The sequence below is a fragment of the Aotus nancymaae genome, unplaced genomic scaffold, assembly GCF_030222135.1.
Source record: "Aotus nancymaae isolate 86718 unplaced genomic scaffold, 86718_ANA_hifiasm-v0.15.2.pri h1tg000049l, whole genome shotgun sequence".
In the NCBI taxonomy this organism is placed as follows: domain Eukaryota; kingdom Metazoa; phylum Chordata; class Mammalia; order Primates; family Aotidae; genus Aotus; species Aotus nancymaae.
The window spans coordinates 15,513,307-15,531,147 of record NW_026988463.1 but is presented as its reverse complement, the minus strand read 5'-3'; the positions used below and the strand labels follow the sequence as shown (position 1 = coordinate 15,531,147).

General features: G+C 46.9%; 1 protein-coding gene across 5 annotated transcripts in view; it reads left to right on the top strand.

The window, feature by feature from the left end:
* The window catches only part of CLEC16A (C-type lectin domain containing 16A), a 236,214-nt gene that overhangs the window by 46,931 nt on the left and 171,442 nt on the right, over positions 1–17,841 (top strand). For 3 of the 5 annotated variants that reach the window (XM_012453201.3, XM_064362502.1, XM_064362501.1), the window contains exon 10: positions 14,127–14,358. In XM_012453201.3, the coding sequence (XP_012308624.2) occupies positions 14,127–14,358 (232 nt within the window). The remainder of the gene's footprint in view (positions 1–14,126; positions 14,359–17,841) is intronic. The other 2 variants (XM_021668004.2, XM_012453204.3) reach the window with 1 other exon arrangement.

Here is a 17,841-nt window from a genome sequence, read left to right as displayed (position 1 = left end):
GTAGCTTTTGAGCAGACACCAAGGCACAGAGGGAGAAGTGTTAGTAATAACAATGATGATGAAACAATACTAATGTTAGCCACTGCCATTGAGCGATGGTAGGCGAAGCCCTCTGTGTGTATACTGTGCTCTCCATTCAGCCAGACGCAGATTTCGTTTCTGGAAAATGCAAATACAGTTGTTGTTGTTGTTGCTTTGAGACAGGGTCTCACTCTGTTGTCCAGGCTGGAGAGCAGTGGTGTGATCCCAGCTCACTGCAGCCTCAGCCTCCCCAGCTCAAGCAATCCTCCCACCTCAGTCTCGGGAGTAGCTGGGACTATAGGCGTGTGCCACCTTGCCCAGCTAACTTTTGCCTTTTTTTTTTTTTTGTGGAGACGGGATTTTGCCATGTTACCCAGGCTGGTCTGGAACTCCTGGGCTCAAGCAAACCATCCACCTCAGCCTTGCAAAGTGCTGGGATTACAGGCGTGAACCATCACACCCATCTGGAAAGTACAAATACTTAACTGCTAATATATGTTCATATGGTTGGCTGGCTGTGAAGTCAGGGTCTAAGGATTCTGGGGCAGAATCATCTTGCTTATCTCCAAATAAGGACATTGACAGTCTGTCTGCAGACACCAGTTTAGCAGTTAGGATGGTTTCCAGGTGCTTCTCTGGACACCTGTCACTTCTAGCAGCAGGACTCTCTGCCCAGCAGGATACTCCACCAGGATGTGGTGTGTGGAGCCATTGGCTAGGAAGCTAGCAGCCTTGCTTCTCTGGGTTATGTGTTTGCGGGGTCAGAGCGTTAATCATTGGCTTAGCTGCCCTGATCACTGCTGCAGGGCTTTCTTTACAACTCAGACTTGTATCTGATGTCAGCTGAGTCTCTCACGTGCTGAATGCATCAGGCAGGATAGCACCTCTTCTGGCCAGGATTAGAGTTCCTGAGTCTTTTAGTGACCCTCACTGTACTCATGATCCCCCAGTTAATCAGTGCTTGTTGCAAGGCACACACATTCTTCTTCCTGAAAATGCTAATTGGCTTCTGGGAGAAGGTTGATTGTGAGTATCAAAGGGTAAAAATAGACTTCTATAAATTAAGGATCTTAATTGACCCATCGCAAACATTCCCATAAGGGAATTAGAGCTTGGTGTATATTCTCCCTTTTGACTTGGCCATTGAGGGGTATCCCCCAATCCCTCAATGCAGTTACAGCTCCAAGTGCCATTCTTGCCCACTGAAATATTGAATGTGGCAGCTCTGGTTCATGTTTAAGAGCATGTGATAGAATCAAAATCCAGAGTGCAATATGGTCCAGTACCAAGGAGCGTATCGTTATCTGAGAAACAGTTGCCTCTCCCCGTTTCCTAGAGCATAAGGTGGGCTGGACAACAGAAGAGGATCTCAGAGTGTCCTTTAGTACTTGAGAAGGGAACAGCCTTTAACCAGGGCTGCAAGTGACTGTGACCAAAGACCAGGGGGTTTGGCCTTGGGCCAGCTAGCCAGAGAAGGGGCAGGGGCCTTCAGAATCGCTACATCCTGGAGAAGTCAGTTGGGACAATGGCATGGGCAAAGTGGGCAGGGATGAGGGCAGGAGGCAGATGAGGGAGAAGGCTCATGACTCAGACCCTAGCTGATTTTTCCTGCAGTGTGACACAGAATGAGCTTGGGGCAGCCACAAGGCTGAGGGCAGTTCCCTATAGAATGAGGACCTTTTCTGATTCTCATTCTCAATGCCACCAATGACACTGAGCCATTGGTGACTTTTGGGTTTCAACTAAAATCAGGAAATCGAGGATGGAGACAGACAAATGAGGTACCCACCACTTCTGGTGTCTGCCCCTGTGGCATTGTTAGTTTTCATAACTGGGCTGGCTTCTTTGGACATTTGTGATTTTTAACCAGACTTTGAGTTACTCGAAGCTGGGTCAGTATTACTTATTCAGATATTCAACAGATAATGACTGGGTATCTGCCATATGCCAGGCACTGTTCTAGGCACTGGAGATCCACCCAGTGAACAAAACAAAAACTTTGACCTCCAGGAACTTGGGTCTCATGCGGAGAGACAGAGGAACAATAAAGAGAATAGTAAGCATGGCACATTAGATGTGAGAAGCCCTGGGAAAACAGTAGTGAAGCAGAGGATGGACATGGGCAGTGCTTGGAGGCTGGGGTGTTACAGTTCTCAGTAGGGTGGCTGGGGTTGGCCTCGTTGGGAAGGTGAGGTGGGAGCACAGACTTAAAGGAAGCAAGAGAGTGAGTCATATTGATATCTGGGGGAAGAGCATTTCGGTCATAAAGAACAGCCAGTGCAAAGGCCATGCAGTGGGCTGGTGCCTAATGTGTTGGAAGAACGGCAAAGGGCAGTGTGGCAAGGGGATGAGAAGTAGGAGATGAGGTTGGGAGAGAACAAGTGTCTGAGGAACATGGCGCCTGTGTGCCATTGGAGGACTCAGGAGTTGCTGTGGAAGGAGACTGGAACCCCCCATCTTTGTGTCCCCATGTTTAGCATGGTTTCTGCAGTCAGTGTTGATTGTCTTGATGTGACAAGTCTCAGTATGGGAATCACACATATCTCTAATGAGTGGTGGGTCTCCAGTTTTGGGCAGTGCCAGAGTCCTTGAAACCAGTTTTGCTGCAGGATGCTTTGCCTGATGGGAGTCTGGGGGCTGCATGTGGGCAAGAAGGGGGCATTTTGCTCACTTCTCAGAGACCCCTGCCCTTTCTGGGCATTCTAGCAGATTTAACAGCAGTGGGGTGGTGGTGTTAGTCATTTGTTTCATGCTGGAGGGCAGTGCAGCTCTCATCCCTGGAGGTGATTAGTGAGTGGGGGTTTCCCTAGAGAGTTCTGGGGCCAGTTAGTAGCAGATCCTGGCTGGCCTGAAATTGATTGCCCGCTGACCACTTTCTGGGTTGCTTACAACCTGGCCCCCAGGGCACCTTTCTGGTAGCCTCCAGATAAGCACGGGGACAGATTTGACAACTTCATGGGCAAAGAGAAGAAAAAATACAATATCTTACCGTTAACCATAGTCACCCTTCTGCGCAATGGAACACCAGATCTCACTCCTCCTGTCTAATTGGAACTTTGTACCTATTGACCAAGCTCTCCCCATCTTCCCCACTCACATGTCTGCATCCCCTCCCTGCCCTGTCTCTGGTAACCACTGTTCTCTCTACTTCTATGAGATCAACTTTGTTTAGATTCCACAAATAAGTGAGGTCATGCTAGAAGAGATGTTTTTGAATGTTCTCACCACAAAGAAATGATAAATACATGAGGTGATGGATATGCTAAGTACCTTGATTTGATTATTACATGACGTACACATGTATTAAAACATCAGATTGTACCCCATAGCTATGTACAATTATAATGCGTCCATTAAAAAATAAAAATAAGAGAAGAAAAAGGTAACATTAAACAACTTTATTCACTCAGATAATATTGTGCTGGGTGACTTGAGTTATGGGTGGGTCATTTACTGACATGAGCAGCGCCCATCTGTAGAGCACAGGCTGGCCGCCATACTCACCCTGGTACACTCCCTGCCACGAGTACTTGAGTCCCTACAAGTTGCAGGCAGGTGCCATGAGTGAACAAAACATCTGTCCCTGTCCTGATGGTCTATTAGTGGGGGATAGACAGTGAGTCAGCTCTTCCCCACAGATTTGAGATTTGGATCTGAGAAGGAAATAGAAGCAACTTTGGGAGGTGTGGTGAGGAAAGTCCCCCTAAGGAGGGGGTCTTATATTGAGAACTGAGGTCAGGGAGCTAGGCCTGCTGAGAGTTGAGGTGGGGGCCGGGGGAGGAACATGGCCAAAACATGAAAAACGGTGAGTCAGAGACCTCTGTGGGAATGAGTTGGGTGTATCTGGGATCAGGAGGGAGGCCAGTGTACAAGAAACATCCTGGGCTTGGTGGTTCATGCCTGTAATCCTGCACTTTAGGAGGCTGGGGTGGGTGGATCACTTGAGGCCAGGAGTTTGAGAGTAGCCTAGGCAACGATGGTAAGGCCCTGTCTCTACAAAAAATATAAAAATTAACCGGTTGTCGTGGTGCATGCTTGTGGTCCCAGCTACTCAGGAGACTGAGCCTGGGAGGTGGAGGTTGCAGTGAGCCATGATCACACCACTGCACTCCAGCCAGGACAACAGAGTGAGACACTGTCTATAAAAGAAAGAAAAGAAGGCGAACCTTGTAGCTTGTCTCTTTGAACATCTCATTTCATGTTCATAATGAAAGAGAGCAAGGTGATGTTATTGTCACATGCTCCCCATGAGGAAGCCAAAGTTCCCAGAGGTTAAGTGATTGTTCCATTGGGATTGCAGGTGACCGGCCCCAAATCTCAATGCTGTTTCTATTCCATGTCTTTTTCTCACCACCTGCAATTATGTTTTCCAGTTTAGCATGACATCCCGGGGCAGTGTAGCATTTTGGGCTGAGTGTTTTGGGTAATGGAAAATAAGCAATATTCACAGTTCATCATTTTTTTTTTGGATAACAAAATATACTAAACTAATCTTTTCAAAGAAATACCAGATAAGTGCTTGGTAGGTCATTGTTTAGTACGGGAGTGTGAGATGCCTCATTTTGTGTGATCGAAGAGGCCTGTTCGGTGCTCGTGAGGATCTTGCAATTAATAAATCCCACAAACATTTATTCACTCTTGATTAAATGCCAGAGACAGTGCCAGACATGGTGCTTGGCATTGAGAGGGACAGAGAAGATGACCAGGGGTAGAGAAGGCAAGGGAGAGGAGGTTGGCCCCATCCGGATTTAGTGACACTCCAGAGGTTGCTTTGCAAGAAGAAATTGCAGCACCATCTTGATGTTCGCTGCTCCTCATCTCAGAGGAGGCATTAGCTGCTCCTCCTCTCAGTGGAGGTGCTGAGCACATGGCTGTGAGAGGCCTGTGAGTGCTGAGTCTGTTCCAGTCCCTGAGAGATGGGCATTTCCTTGGTTTATGCCTCTGCAGCTGCAACACCCTGATAATTAGTAATTCGTGGAGAAGAATGCCGTGTTCTCCTTGTTCATGGAAGTGGCCTGCTACCTCTTCATGTTCCCCAGTCGATAGCTTTCATTTTCCCCTTTACATTCAGCAGTGCTGTCAAATCACCTCACTGACGTTGCAGCTGTGGATTCTGCATGTGTGTTTGGGCTTTGGTTCTGCGGCCCCACGTGGCTCCTGGATTGGCGAGTTAGGGATGTGCCTATACGTCATCCCAGGGTGTATTCCATCTCGCTTGCTTGCCAGCCACCTCCTTCTGGATGAGAACAGACTCTTCTGCACTCATCACCTGGCTTCCTTTTCCAGCCAGTGGCCAAGCCATGTGCTGCAGTGCTGTTGGTTACAGTGGGCGTGACCCCCAGGACTTTTTATCTCTGTATATGTGAGATGAAAATGTGAAAAGATGCGTGTCTGTGGTCCCAGCTTCACGGGAGGCTGAGGCTGGAGACTCACTTGAACCCGGGAGGTGGAGGTTGCAGTGGGCCAAATCACACCACTGCACTCCATCCTGGGTGACAGAGTAAGACCCTGTCTCCAAAAAAAAAAAAAAATGTGAAGAGTCACATTATAGACAATGATAAAATTGTCAGGTCAGAGGGACACCTGTTGAGTGATGTATAAACTGTCATTGAGCTTTTGTTGCAAGAGCTACCTGTTTCTCTGATTAGTTTGACATCGGCACAGCGTAGTCTTTACATAGCGTTTCTGGGAGACTGGCCCAGTATTGGAAGGAACAGCAAATGCATATGGAAGGGAATGGTGTTTAAGCCGTGTAGTAGAAAGATGGTGCACATGGGCACTGGAGCTAGACTGCTCCTGAGTTCAAATCCTGACTCTCACTAGTGAGTGACCTTGGGTAAGGTCCTCACCTGTGTAGTTCCTTGCCCCATTTGGGTATGTGTAAGATAAAGCAAGACAATGTTTGTAAAGTGCTCAGAGTTGTGCTGGGCACATTTAAAGTGGTCACTGAGAATTTGGGATGGCTGTTATTACCTGGAAAGAGTAACAAGAGTGTACCATCTCTTGGCACCTCTCAGCAGCACTGTGGGGGAGATGTTAATATGATGGCCATTAATGGATGTGGAAACAGACCCATAGAGGAGAAGGTAGTAAGCAGTGGAGCCAGGACTCAAACCGCAGTGGGTCTGTGAATCCCACCCTGGCTTTGTGCTCTGTACCTTGCCAGTCCCAGCTCCTGAGGTTGGAGATGGGGAAGGTTGGCCAGGAGCATGTCAGGGAGGCTGAGTCTAGCCCACTAACAAACCAGAAGGCCAGCAAGGAGTAAGTTGCTAGGAGCTTGGGAGTCAAGTTTAAAGTACAGAATGTGATTGTTTCTTAAAAGCCTCTCCCCTGCCCTGTCTTCCATCCTCATGATCTATTTGCCAGGAGTTTGAAAGGCAATGAAGATTTCTCCAGTGCCCCTTTGCACCAGGCATTTTGCCTGTTGGATCCCACACTACCGCGTGGTGGCGTGTGATATGGAACTACTCTAGTCTCTGGTTTACAGATGAGGAACTGAGGCTCCTGTGGTCAGGGTCACTTGGCTGGTAGAAACTGGGTCTGAGACTGGGGGCCAGGTCTGCCTGGCCGTGTTTTTTCTTAGTCAACATGGCCTGCCTCCTTTCTTTTTTCTTTTTTCTTTTTTTTTGAGATGGAATCTCCCTCTGTCATCAGGCTGGAGTGCAGTGGCGCGATCTCAGCTCACTGCAACTTCCGACTCCCTGGTTCAAGCAATTCTCCTGCCTCAGCCCTCCGAGTAGCTGGGATTACAGGCATGCACCACGATGCCTAGCTAATTTTTTATTTTTAGTAGAGATGGAGTTTCACCATATTGGCCAGGATGGTCTTGATCTCCAGACCTCGTGATCCACCTGCTTCTGCCTCCCAAAGTGCTGGGATTACAGGCGTGAGCCACCGTGCGCAGCCAGCCTGCCTCCTTTCTTAGGAGGAAAACCTTTCTCCTACTTTTCAAATTGCTTAGCAGAGCCGTTTGAGGAAGCATCCTCAGAAAGTGAGTGGACTCGGCCTGGGAGAGCCTGGAAGGGTCTTCTTAGCCTGATTATCATGACAGCTCTGACAGATCCAGGCAGAATCCTAGGCCATGAGGCCTCTCCTTCCCTTACCTGATGCCTCTGGCCCCCAGTCTCTTTTTCTTTCCTTGGTGCTCAACCTAGATTCTTTCTTGGGCAAGCTGCCTGGTGCCCTGACATCCCCTTTCCTGGTCACTTGCCAACCACTGCTTTCTCCCCTCACCGTGGCACCACTGAATAGATGCTGAGAAACCCACTCAACACACTGCATTGACAGGAGATTGAGTCGAGGCATCTGATATCTCTTTGGAGGCGGTGACCATGAAGAAACCCTTTGTGAGGAACACGGGCTAATGCCTGGCTGGAGAGGCTGGCCTGGGACCACTGCCCTGGCTTCCTGCAGAGTCCAGCAGCTGTGCATCTGCCCCTGCCTGGGGAGCTGGCCGAGTACCTTAGGTCCATGAGTACCACTACTGTCACCAAGCACCAGCCCCAGGTGACCTAGGCCTTAGCAGAAATAAAAGGCAAGTGGCTTTTTCCAGGCACACCTAGCGAGGTGGCTCCTGCTGGGCTCTGAGCTGGCTTTCTTACTATTTTCTCCTTCCCGAGTGTGCTGGTGAACTCCTGTTGACATCCAAGATTCGCATCAGTCATTTCCTCTTCTATCAAGCCCTCCTAAACTCCCCTATGCCTCCCAGCCCTGCCGCATTTCCCCTCCCTTCCTCTGTGGCCTCCATCACTCTTGTGTGAAACTCTTTTCTAGCATCTGCACAGGCCATGTGGCAATACATGCAGGATTCACTGGGATTCACTAGGATTCACCTATCTGGGGCAGCACTGTGGGCTCTGAGAGGCGTGGCCTGTGGCTTCTTGCCCTTATCCCAGCCCTCCTCTTCTCATCAGTGCTCAGTGAATCCAGCTCTCCCATCTGTTCCCTTTGCTCCTACCCTGTCTTTAGGGCATTACAGCAATCCAACTTTGTTGAAAATCCCCTTGGCAAACTTTCTGGTGTTTTTTTGTTGTTGTTTTTGAGATAGGGTCTTGCTCTGTCACCCAGGCTGGAGTACGGTGCCACTACCATGGCTCACTTCAGCCTCAACCTCCTGGGCTTAAGTGATCTTCCTGCCCCAGCCTCCCGAGTAGCTAGGACTACAGGCATACACCACCATACCCAGCTAATTTTTGTATTTTTTGTAGAGACAAGGTTTTACCATGCTGCCTGGACTCATCTTGAACATCTGCGCTCAAGTGATCCTCCTGCCTCAGCCTCCCAAAATTTTGGGATTACAGGCATGAACCACTGTGCCCAGGCCTGGGAAACTTTAAATTGAGAAATCACATAAATACAATGAAGTATATAAAAGTGTAGTAATTTTAGATGTAGTGCTTGATGATTTTGTACACATGATTATACTCATGTATAATTCAAGTCAAGATAGAAAACATTTCTGGCAACCCATAAAGCCCCTCCTCAGTCTGTAATCCACACCTCCACCCCACCCAAGAGAAACATCATTCTGACTTCTAAAGCTGTCTTTTCAAAGTTTTTTTTATTGTGATAAAATAAACATAAAATTTACTGTCTTAACTATTTTTAAGTGTTCAGTTCAGTGGCATTAATGCATTCTATAAAGATGTTCTTTACATTTAAATAGTGCTGGTAATATTTTCTTGTTCTGGTAATAAAATTTTCTAGTGCTGGCAATATTTAAATAATGCTGGTAGTAAAACGACTACATGATATAGAAGCAAATAGAGCAGAAAGTGAAAGTTCCTCCAACCTCAGTATCTTCCTCAGAGGGAACCGCTGTTCTCAATTTGTGTATCCTTCCAGACCTTTCTCTGTGTATATTCATGTAAGTATCAACGCAGTCAATACATGATATACACATATGTTTCAGCTCTGTAGTTTTGTTTTTTTTTAAACCATAAACTGAATAATTGATTGCTGATTGATTGCAAGTTGCTTTTTCATGTGCCGCCGGTGTCCAGGTCTTTCTAAGCTGGTGCACCCACACGTGGTGGAAAATGTTCTGTTTGACATCTGTCTTCTCAACCATGTGTCTCCCCTCCTCCGCTCAGGCACCCAGTCTTTGGTTGTTTCCATCCCACTTCCCATCCCCTGTTGCTGCCCTTTGCAGAGTCTGCTGTCAGATTCCTCCATTCTCTGAAAGACTGATCCCTGGGGATTCTCCTTCCCCAAAGTATTTGCCTTTTGAAAAAGCAAGGACCAAAGCTTTTTAGGTGAAGGGGTTCAAGGCTGATGGAAGACATCATTCACCATTAGTCAGGTACAGACACTTAGGGAGTAGTTAGGCTCTGGGGCACCTCTAAAATGTCATTGCTGACTGTCAGCTGGCCCTGACCCCAGAAGCCAGCCCAAATATCCAGCTGCAGAGCTCAAGGCTCCCTGTGTTTCACTGCAGTCAGCAGGGAGGCTCCTTCCGTTCGTGCTCCTCCTGCAGCCCAGCCGCAGGCACCTGGGAGCGCTTGGTGAAACCTAAACCTGTGGCACTGGGGAAATGTAGACCTTGTTTGGGGAATACTTTCCTCTGGGGCATGTGTTGTGTTCTTTCTTTATGAGAAAATCAACGCAAAGGCCTTCTGATTTCTTATGGGCTTTTCCACTTCTGGTTAGTTTGGGTGAGCTTGCTCTTTCATTGTGCTAAGTTTAGCTCCTAAGAGTGTTCGGCTTTTTTTCCCCTCCTTCCCTCCCTTCCCTTTCTTCTCCTTTTTTCATCATTCTGTCTTTCCCTTTGGGCACAGCCTCGTACAGACATTCATTCCTATAGCCATGAGCTCACTAAGCATTAGCCTGTTGGTCCCTGCTCTGGTCTAGGCACCTGGGAGTAGAGCTGAGAACACAGTGGCAAGAGGAGGGACAGAGACCCTTCTCCTGGGGGCTTCAGACTGGAGCATGCTGGACTGTCCAGTGCAATTCGAGCATTCTGGGGAGGACAGCAGCCAGAAGGAGGGTGACAGGAGCAGCAGAAATGATCACAAATCTCTGCCCACACTTCCCAGCCAAATGTTTTGGTGTGCATTAAGAAAAAAAAAAAAAAACAGGTTTTTAAAATATAGAATAAAAGGAAACAAAAATCACCCATAACCCCAATGTCCAAATGACCCCTGTTGAATTTTTATTGTATATATATTTATATAGAGAGAGGCAGGTGTAGCCCAGGCTTGTCTTGAACTCCTGGGCTCAAGCAGCCCTCCCATCTCAGCCTCCCAAAGTGCTGGGATTATAGATATGAGCTCCATGCCCAGCTGAATTTTTAAAATAAAGTATGTGTACATGATTAGAAATGACAAACCAAAAGGTCTAAAAAATAAAAGTGTGCTTTGTATAGGTGTGTACACAGAGCCACTGCTTTTTTTATTCCCCTAAGATGCCAATATATTCTTAGGCATCTTTCCAGGAAAAGTCATGTTTACACCATGATGTGTCACCTTTGAAAAACTTCACCTGAAAGAGACCCTACTGCATACTCTGGTCTTGCTTTTTCATCCTGGTGCTGTGTCTGTACCAGCATATCTAGGAATAAAAAGGCCCCAGTCCTCTTAGATTCCCACTCTTTCCACAAACAGATGATAATTACCTAACAACTCCCTATCAATGGACATTTAGGTTATTTCCAGTTGTTTACTGGAAGGTCATGGTAGAAAGGTTTGAAATTTCCCGGTAAGCACGCCCTCCCATAGCAGACACCTAATCACTGAGAAAAGCAGATCCCTTTGGAAAGTTTTAAAATTCGTTCTTGCAGCTGATTTTTTTTCTCTTTTTAGATGTAGGCAGGGGAAAGAAGGTAACGTTTTGTGTTGGACACTTACTGTTTCAGCACTCTCTGAAGAAACTTCGTTTTTTATTTTTTGTTTAATTTTTTGCGATGGAGTCTCGCTCTGTTGCGCCCAGGCTGGAGTGCAGGGGTGTGATCTTGGCTCACTGCAACCTCCATCTCCCGGGTTCAATCAGTTCTCCTGCCTCAGCCTCCCGAGTAGCTGAGACTACAGGTACTTGCCACCACACCTGGCTAATTTTTTGTATTTCTAGTAGAGATGGGGTTTCACTGTATTGGCCAGGCTGGTCTCGAACTCCCGACCTCAGGTGATCCACCTTCCTGGGCCTCCTGCCTCCCAAAGTGTTGGGATGCAGGTGTGAGCCACCATGCCCGGCCTCTGAAGGAACTTCATATTCATGGGTTCCTTTGGTTCTAGGAGGCCAAAATTACTCTCCCCATGTTTTAGACCAGCAACCTAAGGTTAAGGGTGGGCCAGCTGGATGGAGGTTCACACCACTTGGCCAGCCCCAGGAGCTGAGCACTTAGTTTCACTTCGCCAGTTCTGCCAGTTTGTTCTGTACATCTGAGTCCACACAGAGCTTAGGGAGGGTTTTCTACATCTGTCTGTGTGAATTTCTGTTCATAGCTTCAAACTAGGGCATGTTTTGCCCTGCAATTGGTCTCGATTTTCTGTTTCTGAAAGCTTTGATTGCTGTGTGGCCAGCTCTGAAATTCACTAGGAGTTGGGAGTGATGGGAGGAAGCTAACTTCCTGGGCTTGGATGCTTCAGGAGAAGATGAGAGGGCAACTACACTGTGTTTGATCACCCAGTATCCTAAGCGGGCTCTGATGGATGCTGTCTGTCAAGCAGCGCACTCTTGGAATGCTCCCATCTCGGGGCCCTCGGTTGTTGGCATCTGTAATACGCTATCTGGGTTTCCTGGACAGTAGAATCATGTCTCAATTTATCTGTCATTTTTTTGTGGTTGAATAATCCACAGTGGGCAAATAAAAATTAATGTTTGTATTTGGATGCTAATTCAGCTTTCAATTAGGTTTCGTTTTGAGCGTTATTGAAATTAATCTGTGTTTCTTAAGCTCATTTCCATTTATTGGCAAGGTACAGTGGCCCCCAGAATATACTTGGTGGTTGTTTGGAATAAATTCAAATTGATAATCCATATCGAGATAATGGAAAAGTATATTTTAAAACTTTTTAAAATGACAAAATGATGTCTGAACATTATTCAGACTCTGGAAAGAGAAAAACACTTCAATCAAAATCCTGCCTTAAACAAATTAGTTTTCTCCTGTCTTTTGTGCCTTTCTAGTCTGTTTGCATGTCTATACTCTTTTTTCCTTTTCTTTTCTTTTTTGAGACAAGGTCTCACTCTGTCATCTGGGCTGGAATGCAGTGGCACCATCTTGGCTCGCTGCAGCCTCTGCCTCCTGGGCTCAAGTAATCCTCCTACCTCAGCCTCCCTAGTAGCTGGAACTACATGTGCACGCCACCATGCCCAGCTAATTTTTCTATTTTTTGTAGAGATGGGGTTTCTCCATGTTACCTAGGCTGTACTTGAAATCCTTAGCTCAAGTGATCCTCCCACCTGGGTCTCCCAAAGTGCTGGGATTACAGGTATGAGCCACCATACCTGACATTCCTCTTTAAAGAATATTACATGTGGAACTAAGTTTGAGCTTCTGGTGAAACACTGTTATTTTAGGAAGAGTGTGAGCTTTAGAATTGGCAAGCCCCAGGAAGTCCCAATTCAAATTCTGACTTCAGCTCAGTAGCTGTGTGACACTGGGCAAGTTATTTAACTGTCTGTGTCTCTATTTTCTCAACAATAAAATGGAACTTATCATTCCTGTATATTGTGGTTGTTATAAAGACTGAGATAGTTGACACTGGCCTCATTCTATCGCCGAGGCTGGAGTGTAGTGGCATGGTCTCACTCACTGAAGCCTTGACCTCCTGGCCTCAAGCAATCCTCCTGCCTCAGCCCCGAAAAGTGCTGGGATTAGAGACATGAGCCACTACACCTAGCCAACTCTGACTTTTTTTTAAGGAAAAACTTCATTATTTGGGGCGAACTGGTCTTTTACTCATTGCTAATACTTACTAGGCTCCCTTTCTAATAAGAGCCTAGTAAGTACCTCGAATTTGACTACACCCACTACACCTGGCTTTTTCTTTCTGGTTATTTATCTGTATCTAATATAATAGCAAGGCACACTAGTGTTCCATTTCCTGTAGTGATAGTTTTGTTTAAAATGAACTTATTTGGGTTAAAATCAATAATAATATTAGTGTGCTATAGCTAAGACACAGCTTGTGTGGCTGGTACGTGGTTTTGAATCCCAGCTCTGCCGCCTCCTGGCTGTGTGACCTCGGGCAGATCCTTTTCTGTCTGTGCTTCTGTAAAATGAGGATGACACGGTAATATCTAATGGAGTTGCTGTAAAGTAGAGATCAGTTAGAGCCTTAGAACAGTGTCTGGCACATAAGAAAGTACCATAGAAGTGTTAATCAGAAGTGTTTTCCTTACACAAACAGTTAACGTTTGGGGAGTGTAGAGCTGGTGCTGGTAAAATGTACCATTTCTGGCTCAGGACAGTCGGCAGGAAATGGTAGCTGGCACTGTTGTTTTGGTTGTTTGATGATGATGTTAATAATGGGCATAATAATAGATCTGGAGGTGGCATTTGTTTTGGAGATTAATTGCCTTTATTAAAAGATGTTTTTATTGTCTGTATTCGTGGGGTAAAAGGGCAGGTTTGCCAGGTTGATGAATTGCACTGTGGTGAAGTGAGGACCTTCAGTGCATCCATCACTGGAGTAATGCACACTGGACCCACCCAGCGCCCTCCCATCATCCACCGCTTCCAACTCCACCACCGCTCCCAGTCTCGTTGTCCATCATCCCACACTCTGCTGCCATGTGCATGTTATTTAGCTCCTGCTTATGAGAATATGCAGTAAGTGTCTGAGTTATTTCACTTAAGACAATGGTCCCCATGTTGCTGCAAAAGACATGATTTCCTAATTTTTTAGGGCTGTATACTATGCCATTATGTATATACAAGTCATTTTCTTTATCCAGTCCTCTCTGTGTGGACACTTACGCTGATTCCATGTCTTTGCTGTTGTGAATAGTGCCACTATAGTAAACATGCGAATGCAGCTCTCTTTTGATAGAGTGGCTGCTTTTGGAGATTAGTTTCTTAGGACAGAAACTTTTGGGTAACTTGATAGCATCCAGCAGGATTCCAGTGTTTGAATTCACCTGTTGCCTCCATTGGACTTTCGTAGGCCAAGCCCAGCATTCGGTGCTTCATTAAACCCACTGAGTCTCTCGAGCGGTCCCTTGAGATGAACAAGCACAAGGGCAAGAGGCGGGTGCAAAAGAGACCCAACTACAAAAACGTTGGGGAAGAAGAAGATGAGGAGAAAGGGCCCGCTGAGGATGCCCAAGAAGACGCCGAGAAGGCTAAAGGTACAGAGGGTGGTTCAAAAGGCATCAAGACGAGTGGGGAGAGTGAAGGTGAGTGTCCCCGTGAACGCCGCCCTGCGCCTGCGCCGCCAGCCAGCCCGCCTGCCCGCCAGCGAGGCTGCCACCTGTGCCCTCTCCACCCCGACTTCTGCTCCCCTCAGTGTCCAGCCAGTGATTCGGTTCCTTCCTTACTCTGGTGTACCTCATTCTATACAGCCCTGCTACTCGGAGGCTGCTGTAGGTGTGTGTCATGCGCAGGTCCAGTGCAAGTTCCGCCCTCATGGGATGTGTGACCTGGGGCCAGGTTTCCTCACCTAGAAAAGGCGAGTGACAAATAGTACCCACTTTGTAGTGTTTGTACAAGAATTAAATGTATGAATATGTGCAGTGTGCTCCAAACAGTGCCTGGCCCCGTGTTAAATGCTGCAAAGGATTGGATGCTGCAGAAGTATCCATCACTATTATGACAGTAGGAGCAGTGTGGAGTTACTATCTTTATCCTCATTGCTGATACAATTATTCCCGATAACCTGGGGTTATGATTTGCATCCTGCGCACTGCGGGAAGAAAGAGGATTTATGTTTAATGAAATTATATGCTCGTAGGCCAGGTGCAGTGGCTCACACCTATAATCCCAGCACTTTGGGAAGACAAGGTGGGAGGATCACTTGAACCCAGGAGCTTGAGACCAGCCTGGCCAACATGGCAAAACCCCGTCTCTACCAAAAAAAAAAAAAAAAAAAGAAGTATTCTTTTAGTATCTTTAAAATACTGAAAAATTAAATATAACTCCCTCGGTTCTTATATTAAGGTTTTTTAAGTCCTGTCTGTTTAGAATGAGGTATACTCGTGTGTAGTACATATGTGCTCAGTAAGCAAAATCATTCATTCCTCTTTTTGCCCTTGGGAATTCTGTTCAGGTTTTCACCTCCCTCTCGTTGAGATGCTAAAACCTTTTTGAATTGGAGATCATTTACTTTGATATTAAGCAAACTGAAAGTGCCCCATTGCTTGTGTCATGGGCCAGGCTCACAGCCACACAGATGGGGTCTCTGCCTATGGTCCTGGACACCAGGGCTGGTCATTGGGAAGTGATGAGGAGTCTGATACTTGGTAGAAGAGGAGCTGGGGCTCTTCTCGGGAAGGTCTGACCACACCTTCTGGGATAAACTTGGCATCTCCTCAGCAGCCTGTGGGTGTGGGGAACACTTCCTGTGAGCCCTCCTCCTGTGCCTTGGGCTCACAGTGGCTGCTCCGAAGCCAGCTCTCCACAGCCCTGTCAGCAAGGACTGCGTGAGCTTCCCAGTCCAGGGCATCTGAAGCTGTAACACAGAGCCACTCACTCAATCAGTAACTGAGAGCTTATTTGCCTGTGGGAGTTGCCTGAGATTCCACAGCCAAAGCACACCCCCGTCACCACCTTGCTTGCCCCATCATGACTTTCTTGGCAGTTGTCAGTGAATACCATGATGACATTTCGGTAACTGTAACCAAATGTCTCTCTGGTACCACCCAGACCTCTTTTTAAGGTTGCGCTCTCCAGCCTCCTCTTATTTCTGTTTAAAGTGTGCAGTAGGCATTTTGGTTTAGAAATTCATTTTTGGCCTGGGAAGCCTTTGCCAGTAAATATCACTGTGGTGGGGAGGGGAGGGCCCAACACAAGGTAAGCCATACTAATTTGCTTATTGGGGTCATTCTGATTATTTTGTTGTTATGCAGAAGAAGATTGTCTGCTGAAGCCCTATGGTTAGCTGTTCTGTCGCCACACTGGGGGAGAAATGGACATCTTCACCTCATTTTGTGCACTGTGTTCTCATCAATTGTGTTTTGGAAAGGTGCTACCTCTTTCCTTCCAGTCCTTTTAAGGATGCTCTCTAACCAAGCCTCAGCCGTGACTAACAGTGGTGTGGATCAGGCAGGCTTGGTCCCAAAATCGCAATCAAATTAGTCAGCCAGGCAGCCCAGTCCTGGCACACAGGGGCTTCAGGCCAGTCTGCAGGCTGCTGTTTCAGCTTGAACTGCTTAGATTCGAGTATGGGCTCCTGGAAGCTGCGTCCAGTTGCCCTGTGCAGGGTACGAGGGAATGAATTTCTGCCACCTCCAAAAGCCTATTTTCCAGGTGACTACTCAGCCAGATCATGCCACACAGGACCCAGGAATCTCCCCAGAGGCTTTGCTTGGACAGTTGGTGCTTCAGGACTCAGTCACGCATGGCTCTCCATGACCCCCTCTGCAATTTTGATGCCCTCCTAGTTTCTTGAGCACATTAGTCATTTCAAAATATGATGGGTCTGTCATTTTGTCACTCAGCTCACCATAAATAAATACAACTTTCATAAACAGGTCCTGCCAGGCAACAGCACTTGTATTCTGGAGCTTTCTGAATCATATATTTGCTCTCTTGATTATTCGTAAATGTGAAGGTGTAGTTGGTGAGTGTTCTCTCCTTAGACGGTATCTGTGTTTGGATGAAACTGTACAGCTGTTAGTTCCTATGAGTTGGAAGGGTGTCAGGCACATTTCCTCATTTACATTGCATGCCAGAGAACAGTGTAGATGCTGGGCAGTGCCTAGATGATGTGAGGCCTGACTCGTGGTCCTGTCTCAGTGTCTAGGCTTATTGTGTGCCTTGGATGGCCTCCTAAAGCTCTGGACCTCATTGTCCCCATCTGGAAATGATGAATATAGAAAATATAATTCTCATGATCGCTTTTCTTTTAAGTGAAGATAAGTTGCTACTTGTGATTGCAAGATTTAGAAATCCAACTCAGACTGGCTTAAGCAAAGAGGGTGTTTATTGTTTATGTTCCTGGGAAGCTGGGACAGGACTGGGCCCAGGTGCGCTCATGTCCTGCCAACTTGGCCAGCAAGTAGAGAGAGGGCTTCTCTTTCCCAGTGGCTGCCACTGAAGTCCTGGGGCCAATGCTTGTGGATATAGTGGGCCTGGCTTGGTCCACCCCCACCCTCAGAGATGTTCTGGACCGACTGACTAGGCCCGGGTGACAAATCTCTACAGTGGCTCCCTCAGTAGAAAATGAGACGTATTTATCAGAAGCAAGGGTCATGGATGCTGGGCCAGTAGAAACAGCAGATTTCCCCCTAGAAAGCCACACTGTATTTCTGGGTACTCCCCTTCTCTCTCAGGGCTATCTTCTGCCATCCTGTTTTGAGATAGACATGTGGCTCTTTTCTCTTCCACATTATTTCTTCTCTAGAAGGTCCCTAGATCTACGGGCTTGTTGACAGACAGACGTGGTGACTCTTAAGGAAAGAGATGCTGGCACTCTGCCTCTGCATACCCTGCCAATCCCATTTTAGTAGTGAAATTTTAACTTTAAAAGACAGGGGTAAAACACAGAAGTAAAAAAGGCAGGTGGTCACGAGGCACAGTTTTGCCATGACCCGATTTGGATGTGGCATTACTCTGTGTGTGTCTGTGTGTTTTATTTTTTACAAATGCAGCACCCAGAATTCACACCTCCTCCAGATTTAAGCTCAGACAAGGAAGTTGTGTGAAATGAATGTGCACCCCTG